This window comes from Filicampus tigris, chromosome 4, assembly GCF_054856515.1.
Source record: "Filicampus tigris isolate MCC_2025a chromosome 4, RoL_Ftig_1.0, whole genome shotgun sequence".
Classification (NCBI taxonomy): Eukaryota; Metazoa; Chordata; class Actinopteri; order Syngnathiformes; family Syngnathidae; genus Filicampus; species Filicampus tigris.
In genome coordinates, this window is record NC_141220.1 from 23,422,248 (window position 1) to 23,439,267 (window position 17,020).

The 17,020-nt window shown below is 41.7% G+C and overlaps 1 protein-coding gene across 5 annotated transcripts in view; it reads right to left on the reverse strand.

Moving 5' to 3' along the window:
• The window catches only part of LOC147149001 (serine/threonine-protein kinase WNK1-like), a 38,193-nt gene that overhangs the window by 12,334 nt on the left and 8,839 nt on the right, over window positions 1-17,020 (reverse strand). For 4 of the 5 annotated variants that reach the window (XM_086027820.1, XM_086027817.1, XM_086027818.1 and 1 more), the window contains exons 3-13: window positions 7,653-7,825; window positions 7,293-7,513; window positions 5,521-5,678; window positions 4,260-4,348; window positions 3,937-4,156; window positions 3,742-3,843; window positions 3,282-3,654; window positions 2,448-2,614; window positions 2,096-2,179; window positions 1,660-1,695; window positions 974-1,117 (exon numbers count right to left, since the gene is read on the reverse strand). In XM_086027820.1, the coding sequence (XP_085883946.1) occupies window positions 974-1,117; window positions 1,660-1,695; window positions 2,096-2,179; window positions 2,448-2,614; window positions 3,282-3,654; window positions 3,742-3,843; window positions 3,937-4,156; window positions 4,260-4,348; window positions 5,521-5,678; window positions 7,293-7,513; window positions 7,653-7,825 (1,767 nt within the window). The remainder of the gene's footprint in view (window positions 1-973; window positions 1,118-1,659; window positions 1,696-2,095; window positions 2,180-2,447; window positions 2,615-3,281; window positions 3,655-3,741; window positions 3,844-3,936; window positions 4,157-4,259; window positions 4,349-5,520; window positions 5,679-7,292; window positions 7,514-7,652; window positions 7,826-17,020) is intronic. The other variant, XM_086027821.1, reaches the window with a different exon arrangement.

Here is a 17,020-nt window from a genome sequence, read left to right on the forward strand (position 1 = left end):
CCAATACCGGATCAGTTGAAAATCATGTGATCGGCCCCGATTTCCGATCACATGATCGGATCAGGAAATCCCAACTAATTTTGGTGTGTTTGCCATGTTGTCTGATGGTGGAAAAAAGTAACCAGAAATAACACTACCCTCTTAACTCATTCTTTAAAATACATCCACTTTTAGCCTGCAACTAATAATTATTCTAAAAATCGATTCATCTGTTGATTAGTTTTTGGATAATTCAATGAACCAGATTAAAAAATATATATATATGTTCTTCCCTTTATTAAAAAAATCTAGAAAATTCTTTGAAATTCACAGCGCAGAAAACGCACAAACAAATTATGATTCCGTTACTGGTTTGGTCAAAAAATCTTCAAAAGTGTTGATCACTGTTTTCCAAATGAAAACCAGAGATGTGTGCACAGAGGGAATAGTAACAGTTAAAATGTAATTCCAGGAATTTGGACAATTTTAAGATAAACGAGATCTCTAAAGCATCGGTTGACTCTGAAAATAGTTGTTGCTTGATAAACGATTAGTTGTCGACTATTCATTGCACCTCTAATCCATACATGTTTTTTATTCAACCTTCATTAATGAAAATAAGAGTAAGGAGTAGGAGCCAAACTGTTTACACCTAAACCACACATGCCCAACCACACATATCGATCCGATGCACTGAATACCTGCAGCGCAGAGAGGCAAGATGCCTGATAGAGGAAGAATAGATGTTCTGCATTGGGCGGTGGAGACAGGATAAAAGAATTTGGACTATTGGCCCAAGACTAACAGTGATGCAGGAAGTGAGCAGCATGCAGAGATGACAAACAAGAAAAAGACAACAAATAAAATAGGACAGCTATGATAATGAGAATCACAAAGAAGTGCGCACACATAGACAATGGAGTGTGAGAAATGTATTCGGCAGAATGGGGAGTGGAATAAATTAATGATTAATGCAAAACATTTATGCTCTCACCTGTAATGGTTGAGTTCCAGCCTGTGCCTGTGGTAGAGAGGAGCTTTGAAGGACTGTATTGTTCTCTGGCGGCGGTTGCTGTTGCTGTGGTGGTGGAGGGGATGCCTGAGAGGATGGAGGCATGATCACCTGCTGGGTGGAAATCTGCAAGGATCAAAGATTAAGGATGAATTAGGGAAGTAATTTACCCAATGCTACTTCCTGAAACCTTGATTGCTTTATACTGTAAGCTTCATTTCCAGAAGGCACATTTTATCTACTTACCCGTTGTTGTTTTTTTTTAAACAGTGTTCAATCGGGAAGAGTTTAATCGACAGCTAATCGATTATCAAATTAATCGACAATCATTTTTGATCATCGATTAATTGTTTGTGAGCTAGTTTATTTTAAAATAGTCCAACTCCTCGGAATTTAAGCCTCTGAACGGTAAATATCACCCGATTTCTGTAGACCTCCATGAAAGCAGACTTATTATCTTTGTTATTACCTTTGAGTTGAATCAAAATAGAACATTTGCAAACATTTGCTTTTACTTTGGAAACCTTTTTTCTGAGATGGTAAAGACCAAAAAAATAACAGAATCTTGTTCTTTTCTTATTATTAAAAGATAAAAAAAAAAGGCATCAGACATCAGTTAAACTAACTCACCAAAAAAACGAGGAAGGAAAATGCGACAATTTATGTACCTTAGGGGGAAGTGATGATTGGTAGTATACTCCATACTATAAGAAACAGAACATAAGACAGGGTAAGAGTGGGAAAATGGAAAATTGGAGAAAAGAAAAAGTAAACAGGGACTTAGGGATTCTGAACCTGCTCCATCACTGCCACTCGAGGCAGCACACAGTGGCTTGAACGTAAATGTAACATCGTCCGAAAAGCATGTGCAGTAAAAGCAGACCCATCTGTAGTTATTTGGACGCTTTTCGGGGAGTGAGAATATGACAACTTTCCATTGGTATAATGCAGTGCTGGTATAATGACCGGTGAATGTATGGACTTAGACAAGTGTGTTACTTGTAGCCCATGTAATGCTCTTCTTCAGAACAGGTTCTTTCAAGTTGCTTCTTGGCTTGATGTGAAATGGCCCGTAAAGAAATGACTATATAAGCCTGTGAATACCTGCTGTGGTGTCACTGAGACAGACTGGCTGCTGGGGAGAGTGGGGACAACTTCGGCCTGGACACCTGGCATCTGGGGTTGAACCTTTAACGAAAAAGAGAGAAAACGTCGGCATGACTTCAAAGTAAAAATAAGATGACTATGCGCTGCCTTCACTCAAAGGAACGGAGGAAGGATTCATATTTATGCCACTGCATGGTGAAATGCAGTTGGTTGAACAGGTGTGGAAGACAGATTTAGAAGCGACACAAGTGCACATGGAAGGAAAACTGGACAGCCATACATAAATAGATATGGATTGGTGCTTCTGATTCACCATCAATGCAACTGAGCTCATTGGAAAATGACTCACCACTGACACATGCTGCTGCTGCATTTGGTCATTTTGTGTCGGAGGGCATGGCACTTGGGACTGAAGCTGTTGACTGGGAGGGGCGCAGTAGGACATTCCCGGCTGAGCAGGCTGAGCTTCGGCAGCGAGGACAGAGGAACCAGATGCCCTGTCGCCCATGTGTGCCACTGTCAGGGATGAGGTCGGAGGGTTGGGTGGGGGATTGGTGCGGGGGTAAGAACATGTTAATTCTTGATTGTGAAATAGGGATAACGTAGAGCTAGGCATTTTTAAGTCAAACTTGTATCCCTTCATGGTAACAATATTAATTACGATAAACGCAAGTAAAACATTTTACGGAAGTATTTCGGAATGGGTTGTGTGGTCAGTAGCAAAACTATATTCATAACAGAACTGAGTAAAAATAACACAACAACTTGGAATTTTTGGAACATTTACTGTACAGATCTCAAAACAAAAACGAAAAAAAAAAACCCTCCTCAGCCGTCTCTGGTGTAAAAGGGGAAGTAAACCCCGAAAAATTCTTTACAAAAATATGTTCTACTAGTCTACACATGGCATTCTGATTGATATTGTGTCTGTGGAATATAAGTAGTAAAATCCACCAGTTTTTGTCCAAACGATGGGGCGGCCAGTTTGGGCTGACAGGGGTGACTGTTCGACATAGATGCACGTGTGTGCTTGAAGCCATTTTCGCACGAAGGCAGATACAACGACATCATCGAGCGTTATTGCAAATGGTCGCTAAAGTTCAAATCCATACCGCAGGACACATTCATACCGTCAACCGTGCTTAACGCGCATCCAAAGTGCAACATTTTTTTTGATACACACCTCCACCGCTGTGCTGATGCTGGTCAGCCTCAGGCTCCTCTGACTCCGGCTGACTGGTAGCCAAACTCTGACTCTGAATTGGGACTTGCCCAGTTGACTGGGGGACATAAGAGACACTTTGTGTCAAGCCCGTCAGCTGGGTGGGCTGAGAAGTGTTGAAGGTAGCACTGGCAAGGCTCTGCTGGGACGCTGGCTGAGCTGGCATGGGCGTGCTGTGTTGGTTGGCTTGCGGCGGAGGAACATAGGCAGCTGGCTGCGGCACCGACTGGGACAGAGGCACCTCTTTGCTGGGTGGGTGGCTCGCTTGCTGGGCTGGTTGCGTGTGACACTGTTGTTCTTCTTCAATTCTTCTCTTCTCCTGATCTTCCCTGACCTTTTAAGGCAATCGGCACCAAAAGTATTACAATGTGTATTTGGGCTCTAAAGCGTATGAAAACACAATTGATGTTGAAGAACACACCTGCTGCCGCTGTGCTCTCTTATGACTTATGAGAGACACTCTGTCCTTGATGGCCTTTGCAATGGTCTTGTGGTCACCTTCGCATACATACCCCGACTCAACCTAAAGCAGACAAAGGGCGCCAGTCTCAGTCAAGATCATTTGAGTGTTCGATGAGTAAAAAAGGTTAAGTCTAATAAAAACTGTCAAGTTCACCATTTCCTGAGCCACGTCGTCCGGCACGTCTTTGTTTAGGTCGAAGGAAAACTCGATCGCTTCATTGTCTTTGTACTTTCCCTTTAACTTCTTGATGTCCTCGATTCTCAGCCACAACTTAATCGCTTCCATCTCGCCATCGTCCTCTTCGGCCAGCTCCACACGCACGCCTGTGTCCTCCTGGAAGAAGGCATGATTCAGGAGGTCCTTGATGGAGTACCTAAATATGAGAAAAGAAGTGAATGTAAGAAGTGGATGTGGACCGTGGGTTAAGTGAAAGATTCTCCTCTCTAAACGTCATCTGCTCTTCTTAAATGTGACACCTCTCATCCTTGTTCTGCCGAATACAGCCCTCGATGATCTCCTTCACCTCAGGAATGGCCACTTTGTCAAAGCTGCCCGGCTTAACCCCCTACAGGAAACACAGAACACTGAATGAGAATGGTTGTCCTCTGAATGGGCTACTATTAATTTTGATGGCTAATCCTTGAACCCCTTTGTACCTACATAATTCTCTTGGCCAAAGAAGTCATGTTTGAACAGCGAATGTTAGGCTGTTTTCACAGAATTATACAAGAGGCTCATGGGCTATTTTTAACTGAAAACCTGAATATCAAGGAGTACTTTTTTTTTTTCCCAATACTTATTTTTTCCCTCTCCAGTTATTTTATTGTTAAAAATAGTCTGTAATTGATTCTAACAACAGTGACATTGTCATTACTGAACACAAGTTAAAGCACAACTGACAAATACAGTAACATTGGCAGCAGAATGTGCCAGGCGTTTATAAAAAAATCAAGCTCAATTGTATAATGGTGACCGAGACAATAGGAGGAACAATGAGCCGTCTCCTCGCGGAAGACATATGTAACTCTAGAACATACGACACCTTCTAAATGCGGGCGCAGCAACACAATAACACTTTGTTTCACAAGTGACTACGCTGTGTTTAGTTGGCCAAATCCTTTTCAACTTGCTACGGTGAATCAGGGAAGCTTGAAGCTCAGCACTTGGCAATGTTTTACCGAACTACGGGTTTTTACTTTAAAATACTGTGACTGATAAATTGAAGGCCTAGCATATTCCATGGCACAAGTATGACTCATGCGGCTCAAGTATGACAACGTGACATCTTCAATTCTTCGGCTGTTACTAGTTTTCATTCATGACCAACCGGAAGATTAGTCACTCAGTACATGACAAAACAATGCGTGTTCGCCTCTTATCAGCTAACCGTGCTAGAATTCTGCATGCTTACCCAACACACATCACAATTAAGAAGGAAGAAAACATAAGCAAAGGTCCTGGTCCTTGGTTCCTCAAGAACATTTACAGGTTTGTGAGTCACTCAAACTTTGGGATTTTGAAAAATTTTCTCTGATGTAACAATTCACTTCAGCTGAGAGATGAAATACGAAAGTTTCCAGTGTATAAAAACAGTCCTCGTAGTTAAAAAAAAAAAAAAAAAAAAAAAAAAAGGAGCCGAGTTGAGTTAGGTGACAAGACAATAATTCCACAATTGGACATTTGCCTTCTTGGCGGGGCAAACGGGGGGAGACATAGAGACCTAAAATGAAGACTTACGCTGGTCACTCTGCGGTAGATCTGTGCAGCATTCTGGCACTCTGAGTAAGGGTACTCTGAGGTGGCCATCTCCAGCATGCACATTCCAAAGGCATACACATCCACTGACTCGTCGTACTTCTCCTCATACATCTCAGGCGCCATGAACTCAGGGGTACCTTAAATCAAAACAACTATTCAGAACTCTCTTCCTTACTGACAGCGTGGGCTTCTCAACCCACTGCCCCTTCTCTGCTCCTCTAACCCGTGAAGGGTTGAGGAAGCGGAGGATGAGAAGAGAGACCGGCCCGACGACATCTCCTGGCGTAGACCCTGCGAGGTGGAAGTTGGAAGAGAGAGAAGAGAGAAAAAAATAAAAAAAATAAAAAAAAGAGGGGAGGAAGGCAAACAAAGAGAAAAAACAAAAAAGGAGGGAAAAGCTGAACTCAGTTAGACTGTAGAGCAGAGGGCACATGTTTGTCTGTGTAGGACCTTCAATTTTGGAATTGGAAAATTGATCTAAGGTAGCTGATGAGCAGAACTCCACATTTTGAGCCAAAGTGGCCGTTCAAAGCCACATCAGAATCAAGCACTTGAGAATGTTACAAGTGCCAAAATATAATCTATTCAAAGACTTGTCAATAATCATGTCCGAGAAACGCAACTAGCTACGGGAATAACTTCTGTCAGGAGCTTACCTTCAAACCACACACACTATGCGTGTTATGAAAACACACTTACCTTTTGAAGTCTGACTTACCAGCTCTCCTCGACCTGCAGATTAAACATGTCATTGATGGTCAAGGCTGAGCGAAGCATCTCGCATAGCTAGTTACTATTCCCTGCAGTGCATCTCTGAACATCAGCTCCTAGTTAGTAAAAGTTCCCCCTCAATCTTAGGTCATACACAGAAAAACTCATTTGTTTAATTGAAGGCATTTTAGGGGGGGTTCAAATTGATGTGTGTTCCAGCACACTGTCAAGACTTACCAGGCCCATAACAGTTCATACTTTTCTTCATTGACCAGCAGTACCCTATTTATTCCAAACAGCAGAATGGGGCACAGCTGTAGCTAGAGCCAACATTTTAAGCAAAAGGCTAACGAGAGAGAAAGTGGAGGAGAACTCCCTGGAATACGAACGACAGAGAAAAATAATCGGCAGTCCTGAAATATTTTTAAAAGGAAGCAAAAGACAAACACTAGTGGGGAAACCTGTTGAAGCAAACTGATAGACACACTTGTTAAACATGATGTGTCTGATTGGCAAACAGACCACATATTTCCAAACCACAGAACCTGTCAGTCTAAGACAGAAACAACGGCCATACCTTTAGCCATGGCCAGGTTAGCCTGCAAGAAGGCATAACAACTATTATAGTAATATTTTTGTTTAACAACAGGAGAAAATTAGGCGCTACTTACATTCAGTAGGTGCCTGAAAAAAAAAATACTACTTTGGAAAAACATCAAAGTATTCTATACAGTGACCAGTACTTGAACGGACAGAGTGAAATCCCTGTGGTGATCTACCTAAGATTACCACAGTAATTGGCCTCCATTTGAGCTGTGGTTTGAGGGACAGCTGAAACGCTGTGGTCTGTTTTTGAACCACATCGTCAAAAACAATAAGTCATCAGGTCAAAAGACTTCCCCCATTAGACACCATTTTCATCAGGTCAAAAGACTCCCCACATTAGACACCATTCTCAGTTTCACAATTCCTGACCCAAGAAACAGAACTGCCCCGCAGCAAGAAGCATAAGTAGTTAGAAACGATGTTGGAAGTCATACCTATGACACTCTTGGCAAAGGATGCACGCTTCAATGTGGCCAGTCCAAGGTCTCCTATCTTTACAGATCCCGTTGGGCCCGTGATGAAAATGTTGTCGCACTTCAGGTCGCGGTGGATGATGGGAGGTGCGCGGGTATGAAGGAAGTGGAGCCCCTTTAGGATCTGTCGACACCAGCTCCTCAGCACTTTAATCTTCATCACCTTGAACCTCTTCAGATAACTGAATGAGAAAAGATCCGGTGTAAAATATCAATAGCATTGTGAATGAGAGAGAAAAAAAATACATTTGGCCAGACATCATGTAACAGTCTGCAATCATGTATTTTGTTCACTGAAATGACAGTTTTATAGGTACGTACGTTTTGAGTGTTCCAGAAGTCATGAGTTCAGTCACCAGAACAATGCACTTCTTGCCCTTCGAGGGTCCCTCCCAGGAGTCGTAAAAGCGGACAATGTTGGGATGTTGGAGGCCCTTTAGCATCCCCGCTTCCTCTTTAAAGCGCTGCCGCTCAGTCTTTGATAATTTTCGGTCCTGTGAGAGTCACAAGGAAAACGCTTAAGATAAGATCGAATACAATTAAACCCTTCATGCGGACAATTGCACCCAAGCGCTTTGGATGGAATAATAATAACTTCTGTTCTATTATCAACATTTCGCCCAAGTGTGTGTGCACATTTGTGACTGAATGGCATGGCATGGCAAAGTCCATAGCTTGAGGATGAAAGAATAAAATAAGGTCAAGATAATGTGCCTGTAAATTGAATTCATAGATTTGTCGATAAATTCATTAAACATGGAAATAATTACTTAAAATGTGAAAAGACAAAACTATAAAGTACTGAAAAGTGGAAATATAGTGCCAAAGCACTTTTCAACATTTGAGTTTTTTGGGGGAGTGATCAAAACAGCCCCGTGATCTGCTTCAGCACCTTTTCTCCCTGAACCCTAGGCCTTTCACAATACATTTGAGGAAAGTGTGGATATGTTGATTCATTTCAATGGAACGGCGAGGTGCGCACACCGCTCGTGTAAATTTTTACCACAAGTGTTATTATGTCATTCACAGGACAGGTACATGTGCAATATGGTTAAGTATTGTTGTAAAACAATGTGTGTACTGTACTGTAATTCTACGGCTTGGAGCAACGCGGCTCTGTCTTGCTTGCTTAAAACCTGGAAATGGATTTCCCACATGTGCTGTGAGTGTGTGCGTTTGTCTCTCCCTCAGATGACTTCGCTTGGCTGGCTTGAGTTGTCGATCAACGCCAAACTTGAACGGAGGTATGTGGTTGATTGCCCTGAGCTGTATATGTAGCACGAGAGAGGAAAGTCCACATAGTTGACTGACTGTTGTTTTAATTTTCGCTTTCATCTTGAATGTTCACATCTAATTAAGAATACCATTACGGTATCGCCCAGCCCTAATTTGACTCTATCCTGAAATTTCACCCCAAAAACGAATACCCCTAAATTTATGGGAGTAGTCAATGGTGACAACAAAAAACAAAAAAAATGCATTTCTTCTTTTGTCAAGGGACCCCAAACATATACAAAACGTGAGCAGTACGACACCATTTGTAAAAGCTGGAGGGACTGTAAAATAATTTAAGCCTTCTTAAAAAATAAAAACCTTCCCAATCAGTTAAAGCCACCATCTTTATTGTCATAAATTAAAGCACTGGAATGCATGTTATTTGCTCAGCAGCAATGATGGAAGTGCGTGAAAAGATGTAGTATGGCAAAGCTCCTAAGAACAGCAAATTACGGCCCACATTCATGACAAAGCTCGGGATGAAAAGCAAGCACCGTGTGAGCCAATGGGTTTGACAAAGCGAGTACTTAGCTTAATATCTTTAGTGTGATGCTTGTAAATTTATCACCACATAAATAGGAATAGGAACCAACAATATTACTGTCGGCAGTGCACCAAAAATCTGGAATGCGAATCACTGCCCTACTCAAATTTCCTGAGTATTTCCTGGCGTGACCTACATTTACAACATGCAGACCTTTAGTGTGTGGAACATGAGTCCAGTAAGACTGGCCCACTGAATCCTGACTGCCAAAGACCTCCCCTCAAGTCCCCAAGAGACTTGGCCACCAGCCAGACTGTCCAGGAAATTCAACCCACAAGTGAGCGGTGAATGAGCTCTGACCTGCAAAAGCATGTGCGAGAAACACAAAACTTGGCTTGTGACTGACAGCTTTGGTATTTGGTTATTTCGTTGCGGTTACTTTTTGTTTGTTGTTTTAAAGATGAATGTTTGGAATGGCAGCGGGACACTGGGGGGGAAAAAAAAAATTAAAGTACTGTATGAAAATTCAGTCAGATGACGATACTAAATCGGTAATTTGCGCTCAGACCCACTGACCTACTTTCCAGAGTGTTTATCTTGTGGAGAAGCGGTTCCTCTTTCACTTTTTACACACCATGTGATGACAGCCATGTCAAACAACCACAGCGCACACAGGCTCAGGGTACCTACACTAAGCTTGACAAATACCAAGATCGGCCATTAGTGGTTGCCTTTCTACTGCCTTCGCGCTTCAGCAGAGGCCTATAAACAAAACCTCAGTAAGCCCCAAGCTTATGTTACAGTCCAATGAGCAAAAAAGATGTGGTAATGTCAAGTTCCATAAAAAGATACTAATTCAAGGTAATGAGACACACATTGGCAAAACGTTCAACGATTGACCTAATGGAAGCAACTGCGCTGTGGTAAGTAACATTAGGGCAGTATATTTTAGTGCTTTGCTCGTTTTCAGGATTCTCTCTAGCAACATGTGTCAGAAAGGTTCTAGGACTTGTCGCAAACTGCAGGTTTTCCCCTTCAATGCGGGCCGGACGATCAGCCATCTTATCTTCGAAAAGATTTTGCAGCGTTTGCTTTGTTCAGTGTGTGACAAGAGGAGAGTTGCGGCTGGGCAGCTTGAGGCTTCTTCACTAGTCTATGACAATGCATCTGCTCATTATGTTCTGAGCATCCCAAAGTGCAGAGAATTTTTTTTCCCCTTTCCCAAGCTCTAGGAGTGATCAAGGGGACCTGCTTTGAAGACACGGATGACATCCAGATGGCAGCGACAACAGAGCTGCAAAGGATCCCGGCAGAATTTTTCCATGAGTTTCTATCGTGGATTTGAAATCATTTCTGACTAACAGAGCGGCTACACCATTCAAAATCTTTTATTGTAAATGACGTGGTGAACAAAACCAAGAAGCAAAAAAAGAATATAGACTTAAAAAGTAGGAAAAGAGGAAAGATGACTGTTCTGGGCTCGTGGATGATCATATGTTGGGCGTTGTCTGTATCACATGCCAGCAGCCTGACTTTAAGACGAGCAATCTCACAAATGCTCTACACGCATTGAAAAGTTTCAGACATATGCAGGAACATCCAGGCTACCATTTGATTTGTTCTACTTACAGCTACTGTGAGTCCCTTCTGAAGAGAGTCAACCACAGTAGAGCAGAACAGCAGAAAGTGCTTCTCGGCAAAGACCTTCATAAATAACCCAACTACCTCTAAAAATAGACTGGAGTGAAAAAAAACTGATCATGTTGAGGGCTGGCTGTGTCAGGTCCTTGCTCTGAGGTTGACACTGAGAGCTAGGATGGAGGCTTCAGGGTAACATTAGGTAGGCTCTGGCTCAGACTGTTCGATTAAAAAAAAAGAAAAAAAAGTTACTCAGTGGTTGCTTGTGTGCAACGTTGTTTATGGAGACGCGTGGAGATGGGGTCAAAGATTAGCGTAACGGTCAATCAAATTGTCAACAAATGACATGACAAATCACAGGCATTTCACAACAGACACCATGACATGGCATCTGCTTATCACGAAGCAGATACACCTTTAACGTCACCCGGTAGAGTTGGCCTTACAAAAATGTTTTTTTTTTTGCCCCCAAAATTTTATTTTAAATACATTTTCTTGACATGCACATTTCAGATCTGGGACACAGACCCAGTCTTCTTCATGAGTGGTATAATGGTTGGACATTGCAATGGTGTTTATGCTTGTATATAATTGTTTGAACAGATGAACGCAGCACCATTTGGAATCTGAAAATTGCACCCAAGGATGAATCAGAATTGTGCAAGTCCAGATTTTTGTTCCTGATATCTTGGCTCATTTCTTTTGCCTTGCCCATGTTACGCAATGAAGTATGTAACAGCAAACAAATATCATCGGAAGCAGTTCAGAATCAACATTTATCCAATAACCTGACAAAATATTTAAAAAATTCAAATGTATCATACTCGCCACTGGTGAATATAATGCCTAGTACATGTACAGGCCAGCCCGCCTCTGATTTTAAACGGGCTTCCGTCTGCAATTCCGACTGCAAATTCAATAGCACCCCCACTCCGCTGGCCGATATTTGAACAGAAAGAGTGACTCACAGTTGACTCACTGCACCATGGAATCCTGTTCACAGCCTGGTCGCTCACTCAAATGTGTCCCCCATGCAACAGCAACTCACTATTGTTCCTCGCCGAGCTCGCCGCGGCCATCGAAGCCTCGTCGCGAAAAATAGGCTAAAGACGGACTACAGACGAAAGATGGATTACATGGCCTTCCAACTATGCTTAGTCTATTTTAAAATATTTCCCATCATTCTTCAACCGTCAGTAAAACGGACATCCCTCATAGGCGAATAGACGGACCGGTCTGTCACATAGACATGCCCAGCTCTGATGTTTGACAAGTCAAAGTTGGCGGTAAAAAGTTTAGCTTTAGTCGTCGAGTGACACCTTTCTGTCCCTGTTAGGACGAATTTGAAATCTGATTGGTAAAAGGGAAAGTCAACCCTCCAAAATTATTTGCAATAATATGTTCTATTCGATTGTGAGTGCGGATGTTTGTCTCTGTGTGCCCTGCGATTGGCTGGCAACCAATTCAGGGTGTCCCCGCCTACTGCCCAAAGACAGCTGGGATAGGCTCCAGCACGCCCCGCGACCCTTGTGAGGATAAGCGGTATGGATAATGAATGAATGAATGAATGTTCTATTCGCCTCAACTAGTCTAAACACGGCATTCTGATTGATATTGTGTTTGTGGAATATGAATTAAATAGTCAAATCCACCCTTTTCTAGGCATTTCAATGGGCGGCCATTTTGTCACTCTCTGTCGACTGAAAATGACATCACAGTCAAGGCTCAGGTAACGCCCAATCACGGCTCACCTGTTTTCTGAAGCTGAGCCCTGAGCAACTGTGACGTCATTTTCAGTTGACAGCAAGTGTAAAAATGGTCGCACCCTGAGATGGACAAAAACATTTTCTTTTTTTTTTTTTTGCTGCTTAACTCATATTCCACAAACACAATATTAATCAGAATCCCATGTTTCAACAAGTGGACCAGCATAGAACATATTCTTGTAAAGAATTTTTGGGGGTTGACTCGATCACATTATGACTGTGACTATGACTATGACTAAAATCCATATTTTATAGTTTTTACGCCTCAACGTTAACAGTTTCACTTGCATGATAAAGTTTGAAAATATTACTTCAGAAATTGCATGTAGAGTTGATGTGCACTGCTGACAGTCATACTGGGAGGGATTATGGTTTGGTATTTAGGAGTAGAAATCAGGAAAAAAAATGCCAACAAATGGATGACATACGCAACCAGCTGGACAAGCAGCCACAAAAGCCTCTTGGGGGGATGCCTGGGGCTCTCTTCCTCATTCCTGAATGTTTGGAATTGGGCAGAGCTTGAGAGGAAACAGGTGTGAAGAGAGCAACTGGAAGAGAACACGGATGAAGATGGACAATTGTGGGGTGGAATCGGGGAGTCCCCCAACTTGTATTTCTTCCGCTTCCTGACGAATGTGACCTACTTACTGTACAAGCGTGCTTGCAATGTGAAATTCAAAACAAGTCAGTGGGTTCATGGTTCATGGGTGGGTTAAGCAGGGGGGAGTTCAACAAACGTTTTCTGTCAAAAGTATTTACAGCAGTTTTGAATTCAAGATGTTAACTCATTCAATCCCAAAGACACATTTATGTCTTTTCACAGTCTAGCCATTTAATAACAGGAATTTATTCATTTTTTCCAAACGTTTGGGTAAAAGAGGGTCTAAAAACGTCTGGTACTGAATGAGTTAACAACTGCCACATTCCATTCCAGTGGGCCTTTTAAATTGCTTTAGATTGCTGCTGTCAACTGGGGTTCACTGAGGTTAAAGTGTTAAAATACTCCGTATTCTCGCTTTGGGGTCCTTGGACGCATGCGACTTTTTCAGTGTGTTGCTGAGTGTAATAAGCATGAAACGCTCACACACCTGCTGCCCTTTGACCGTTTGTTAAAGACAATGCCAAAGGATCAACGGAAGCAAAACCTGCCAAGCTCGTTGCATTAGCATACAAGCGCTCTGTGGCTGCCTTCATCTGGCACCAAACTCGCAGGGAACATATCAAGCTGATTTGTTTCTGCATCACTGAGTACAGCATCAACAGGAACCAAATCAGCAGGCAAATTAGATGAGCTACTACATGTTTTAATATGTTTAACACTCCACAACTGGGTGCACATTTTTCCCAGTCAACAAATATTTTAAAGTCAAACATTAAAGGGACCATATTATGCTAAATTAACTTTTTGGAGCTTATGTTGCCGATTTTTTTCGTGCCGTAGGCTAATGGCGGACGCCGTCCATCGCCGGGAGCGCTGAAATAAGTAACGGCAGTGATATATAGACGACGGGCTTATGGACTTTGAACCAGTGGAACCAATCGAACATGATACGATATGGTTCGTAGACAATGACGATATTGACGTCTTTGTAACAGAATAGAGAATGGTAATTACCAATCGATTTTTTTCTAAATTAAAATAGTCCTTCTCTTGCACTAACATGTTATTTTTACATCTTCGATTGAAACAGTAAATAATAATAAACTGTCTGTATGAAAGCCACATTTCTAAGATCTCTAATTCTTTTGGAATTATGTTTCTGTCTGCTACAGGGGCTGAGGTAGTAATTATTTTGTAAGTGTTGAATTTCTGGGAGAACTTCAGATTTTCAAGTGTACTTCCAAAGGCGATCTTTAGGTTTTGGGGAGCTGTTGATCCAGGAGCTTTAAGCCTTAATGGGTTAAGCAACAGCTCCGCCCAATACAAGAAAATGACTGGGTCCTCATTTTTCTACATCACAAAGTGAGAAGCCACCCCGTACCACCCCTGCAGACTAAAAACACACACCCATTTTCTCAGAGCAGTCGCCAGTAAAACAATTTTATTTGTGCACTTTGGGCAGCCGCCATTCGGATTCGGACGCCGCAGAGCAAAGACAACGAGCCGTTGACTCGAGGGGCAGCCAAATGAATGACAGTGGCTAGGTTAACATGGACACATTTCTTTAATCCGACTGGATGCACCGTTTTCATGGACACTAAAAATATTGATCCGATTAGGACTTGCGTGTTCATGCATCACACTTTTGATCGGAACAAATTACAAGTAGTTTTAGTAGAAGAAGAGGCCGTGGCGGCTTGCTTGTCGACGAAACATCGCTCCGTCCGTTTCTACTTTAGACGTTAGGGTTATTTCGCATATTTTTCCCGTTTCCGCGGTTACGTCGAGTTAACACTTCCTAATGGAGCTGCAAATGAACCCGTTCAGTCTAGCGCCATCCACGTCTTTTGCAAGCGACATAAACCACCTCTCTTGTTCAGAATAAAATCTTGATCGGAATGTGCTTGATCGGGCCAGAATATTCCAAATGGGGTGTGTACATGAAGCATTTTTATTCCGATCAGGCAATGAATTCGAGTAAGTGTGTCCACGTAAAGGTAGCCAGTGAGCTCGGAAGGGTGAATGGTGTGTGGCTGTTTGGGACGAATGGAAAGGTGGCACTAGTGATAAAAACTGTTCATTACCGTTTTGTGGGTGGTGCACGCAGCAACCAGTTTTTGGACGACATCATGAAAGGGGTGCGGCAGCCACACGGGGAGAGGCGGGATTTTAGTGAACCAGGCGTCTTACTTTCAAGTTAGAAAGAGAAACCAAAACAACTCCTATTTCATAAGACAGTGATTGTCAATTAGTGCGGAAAATTATCCAATGTCAATTATTTAGACAAAAATGTATTAATTTTTTTTGTTAATTTATTCATTTATGTAGTTATAGCAACAGGCAAAACAATCAAATGCTCTTCAACTCGAGGTAAAGGTACATAATTAACATGTATATCCACTTTTTGTGAATCGTTTTGCGAAGTGGTGTGCCGTGGAATTTTTTTCAGAGGTGAAATATGTGCCTTCGCTCAAAAAAGGTTGAGAAACACTGTCATAAAAACTTACATCACCACTGTGCCAAAGGTAATATATAATCAAATATATGCCTATAGCTAACTGTGGAAAGCTTAAAATGGCATGATAGGGCCCCTTTAAAATGTATGCTGAGTAAATATGCTCTAGGGATGTGTCAGGAAGGAAAAACAAGGATAAGGGTGATCATGGGACAGCTTTAACAATCATGTGAGGGGATTTTTGCTTCACATGTGCAACTGGAGCGTTTCCAGTTAATGAAAAACAGCACAACCACAGGAATTTAGAGTGTCATGTTTTCATGCTTATATTTAAGGTTAGCCCAAGTGTGTACGTGACCCACACACCTGATTATGATGAATGATCAGAATCAGTTCAGTAATGTCATCATGCCTTAAGAAAAGAAGTGAGCAAACAGTTGTGTGTTTTTTTTATTTTTATTTTTTACTTGTTTGAGATCCCCCTACCAAAAATTTTGACTGGACATAAAAAACAGCTATCTGCTCAAATCCAATGGTAACTTAAATGTATTAATTTGGGGCTCATGCTGCATGTATGAGTAAATATGTGTCAATCAATGGTTTGAGGATATATACATAGCAGTTCTGTTTGGCCGTTACATTTGCAATGGTACGACATTCACACGCAATTACAAGTTCAAATTGCGGAAAAACTAGTAACTGATTGTCGGCCATTCATGAAAAAGAGCTGCGGAAACAGTTCACAGCCGGTTCAGTTACGTCACTTGGTGTGCAGCAGGCCTAACCTGTCAATCTAGCCATCACTCACTAAGCCATTTGCCTTTAATGCAATACACTTAAGACTGCAGTACAAATAGCAATCACACTTTAGAAAACTTCCGTATTTCTCGGACCATACGGAGCACTTAAAATCCTTCGGTTTTCTAAAAAATGAACAGTGCGAAAGTCAGCTTTTAAGTATTCCGAAATAAGTTATGCATGATGCGTTACTTTTTTCCCGTTGACAAATGCACAAGATAGCTTGTCTATGCACAAAAAAAGAAACCAAGTTCCTGAGTGTTTCGATTTAGGAATTAATTGAATAGTTTATCCGAGTGAAGCCTGCATGTGATTTTTTCTACTTTGATTATATTCTGAACCATGCAATGTTTAGGTGGCATGTTATTTATTTGACTCTTTGCACAATTAAGTATTTTGAGACTGCTGATTCTTTTGATCTGTTACAAACTGTGCTACTAAAAGCTGGTTTTTCAATTATCTTTGTGACTGAGTAGTTGTTGTAATGTGCCAGCAACGGTTTTGTATTTCTTCATGCTTTTGAAAATATATATAGATCTTTGTCAAAATCACGGCAATAATATTGATGTTTTTTTTCCAGATAATTTTGCATAATAGCAGTCACCATAAATAAATGGAAAAATATACAGATATTCCATGTGACCGGAATCGGTATCGGCCGATCTCACTAAT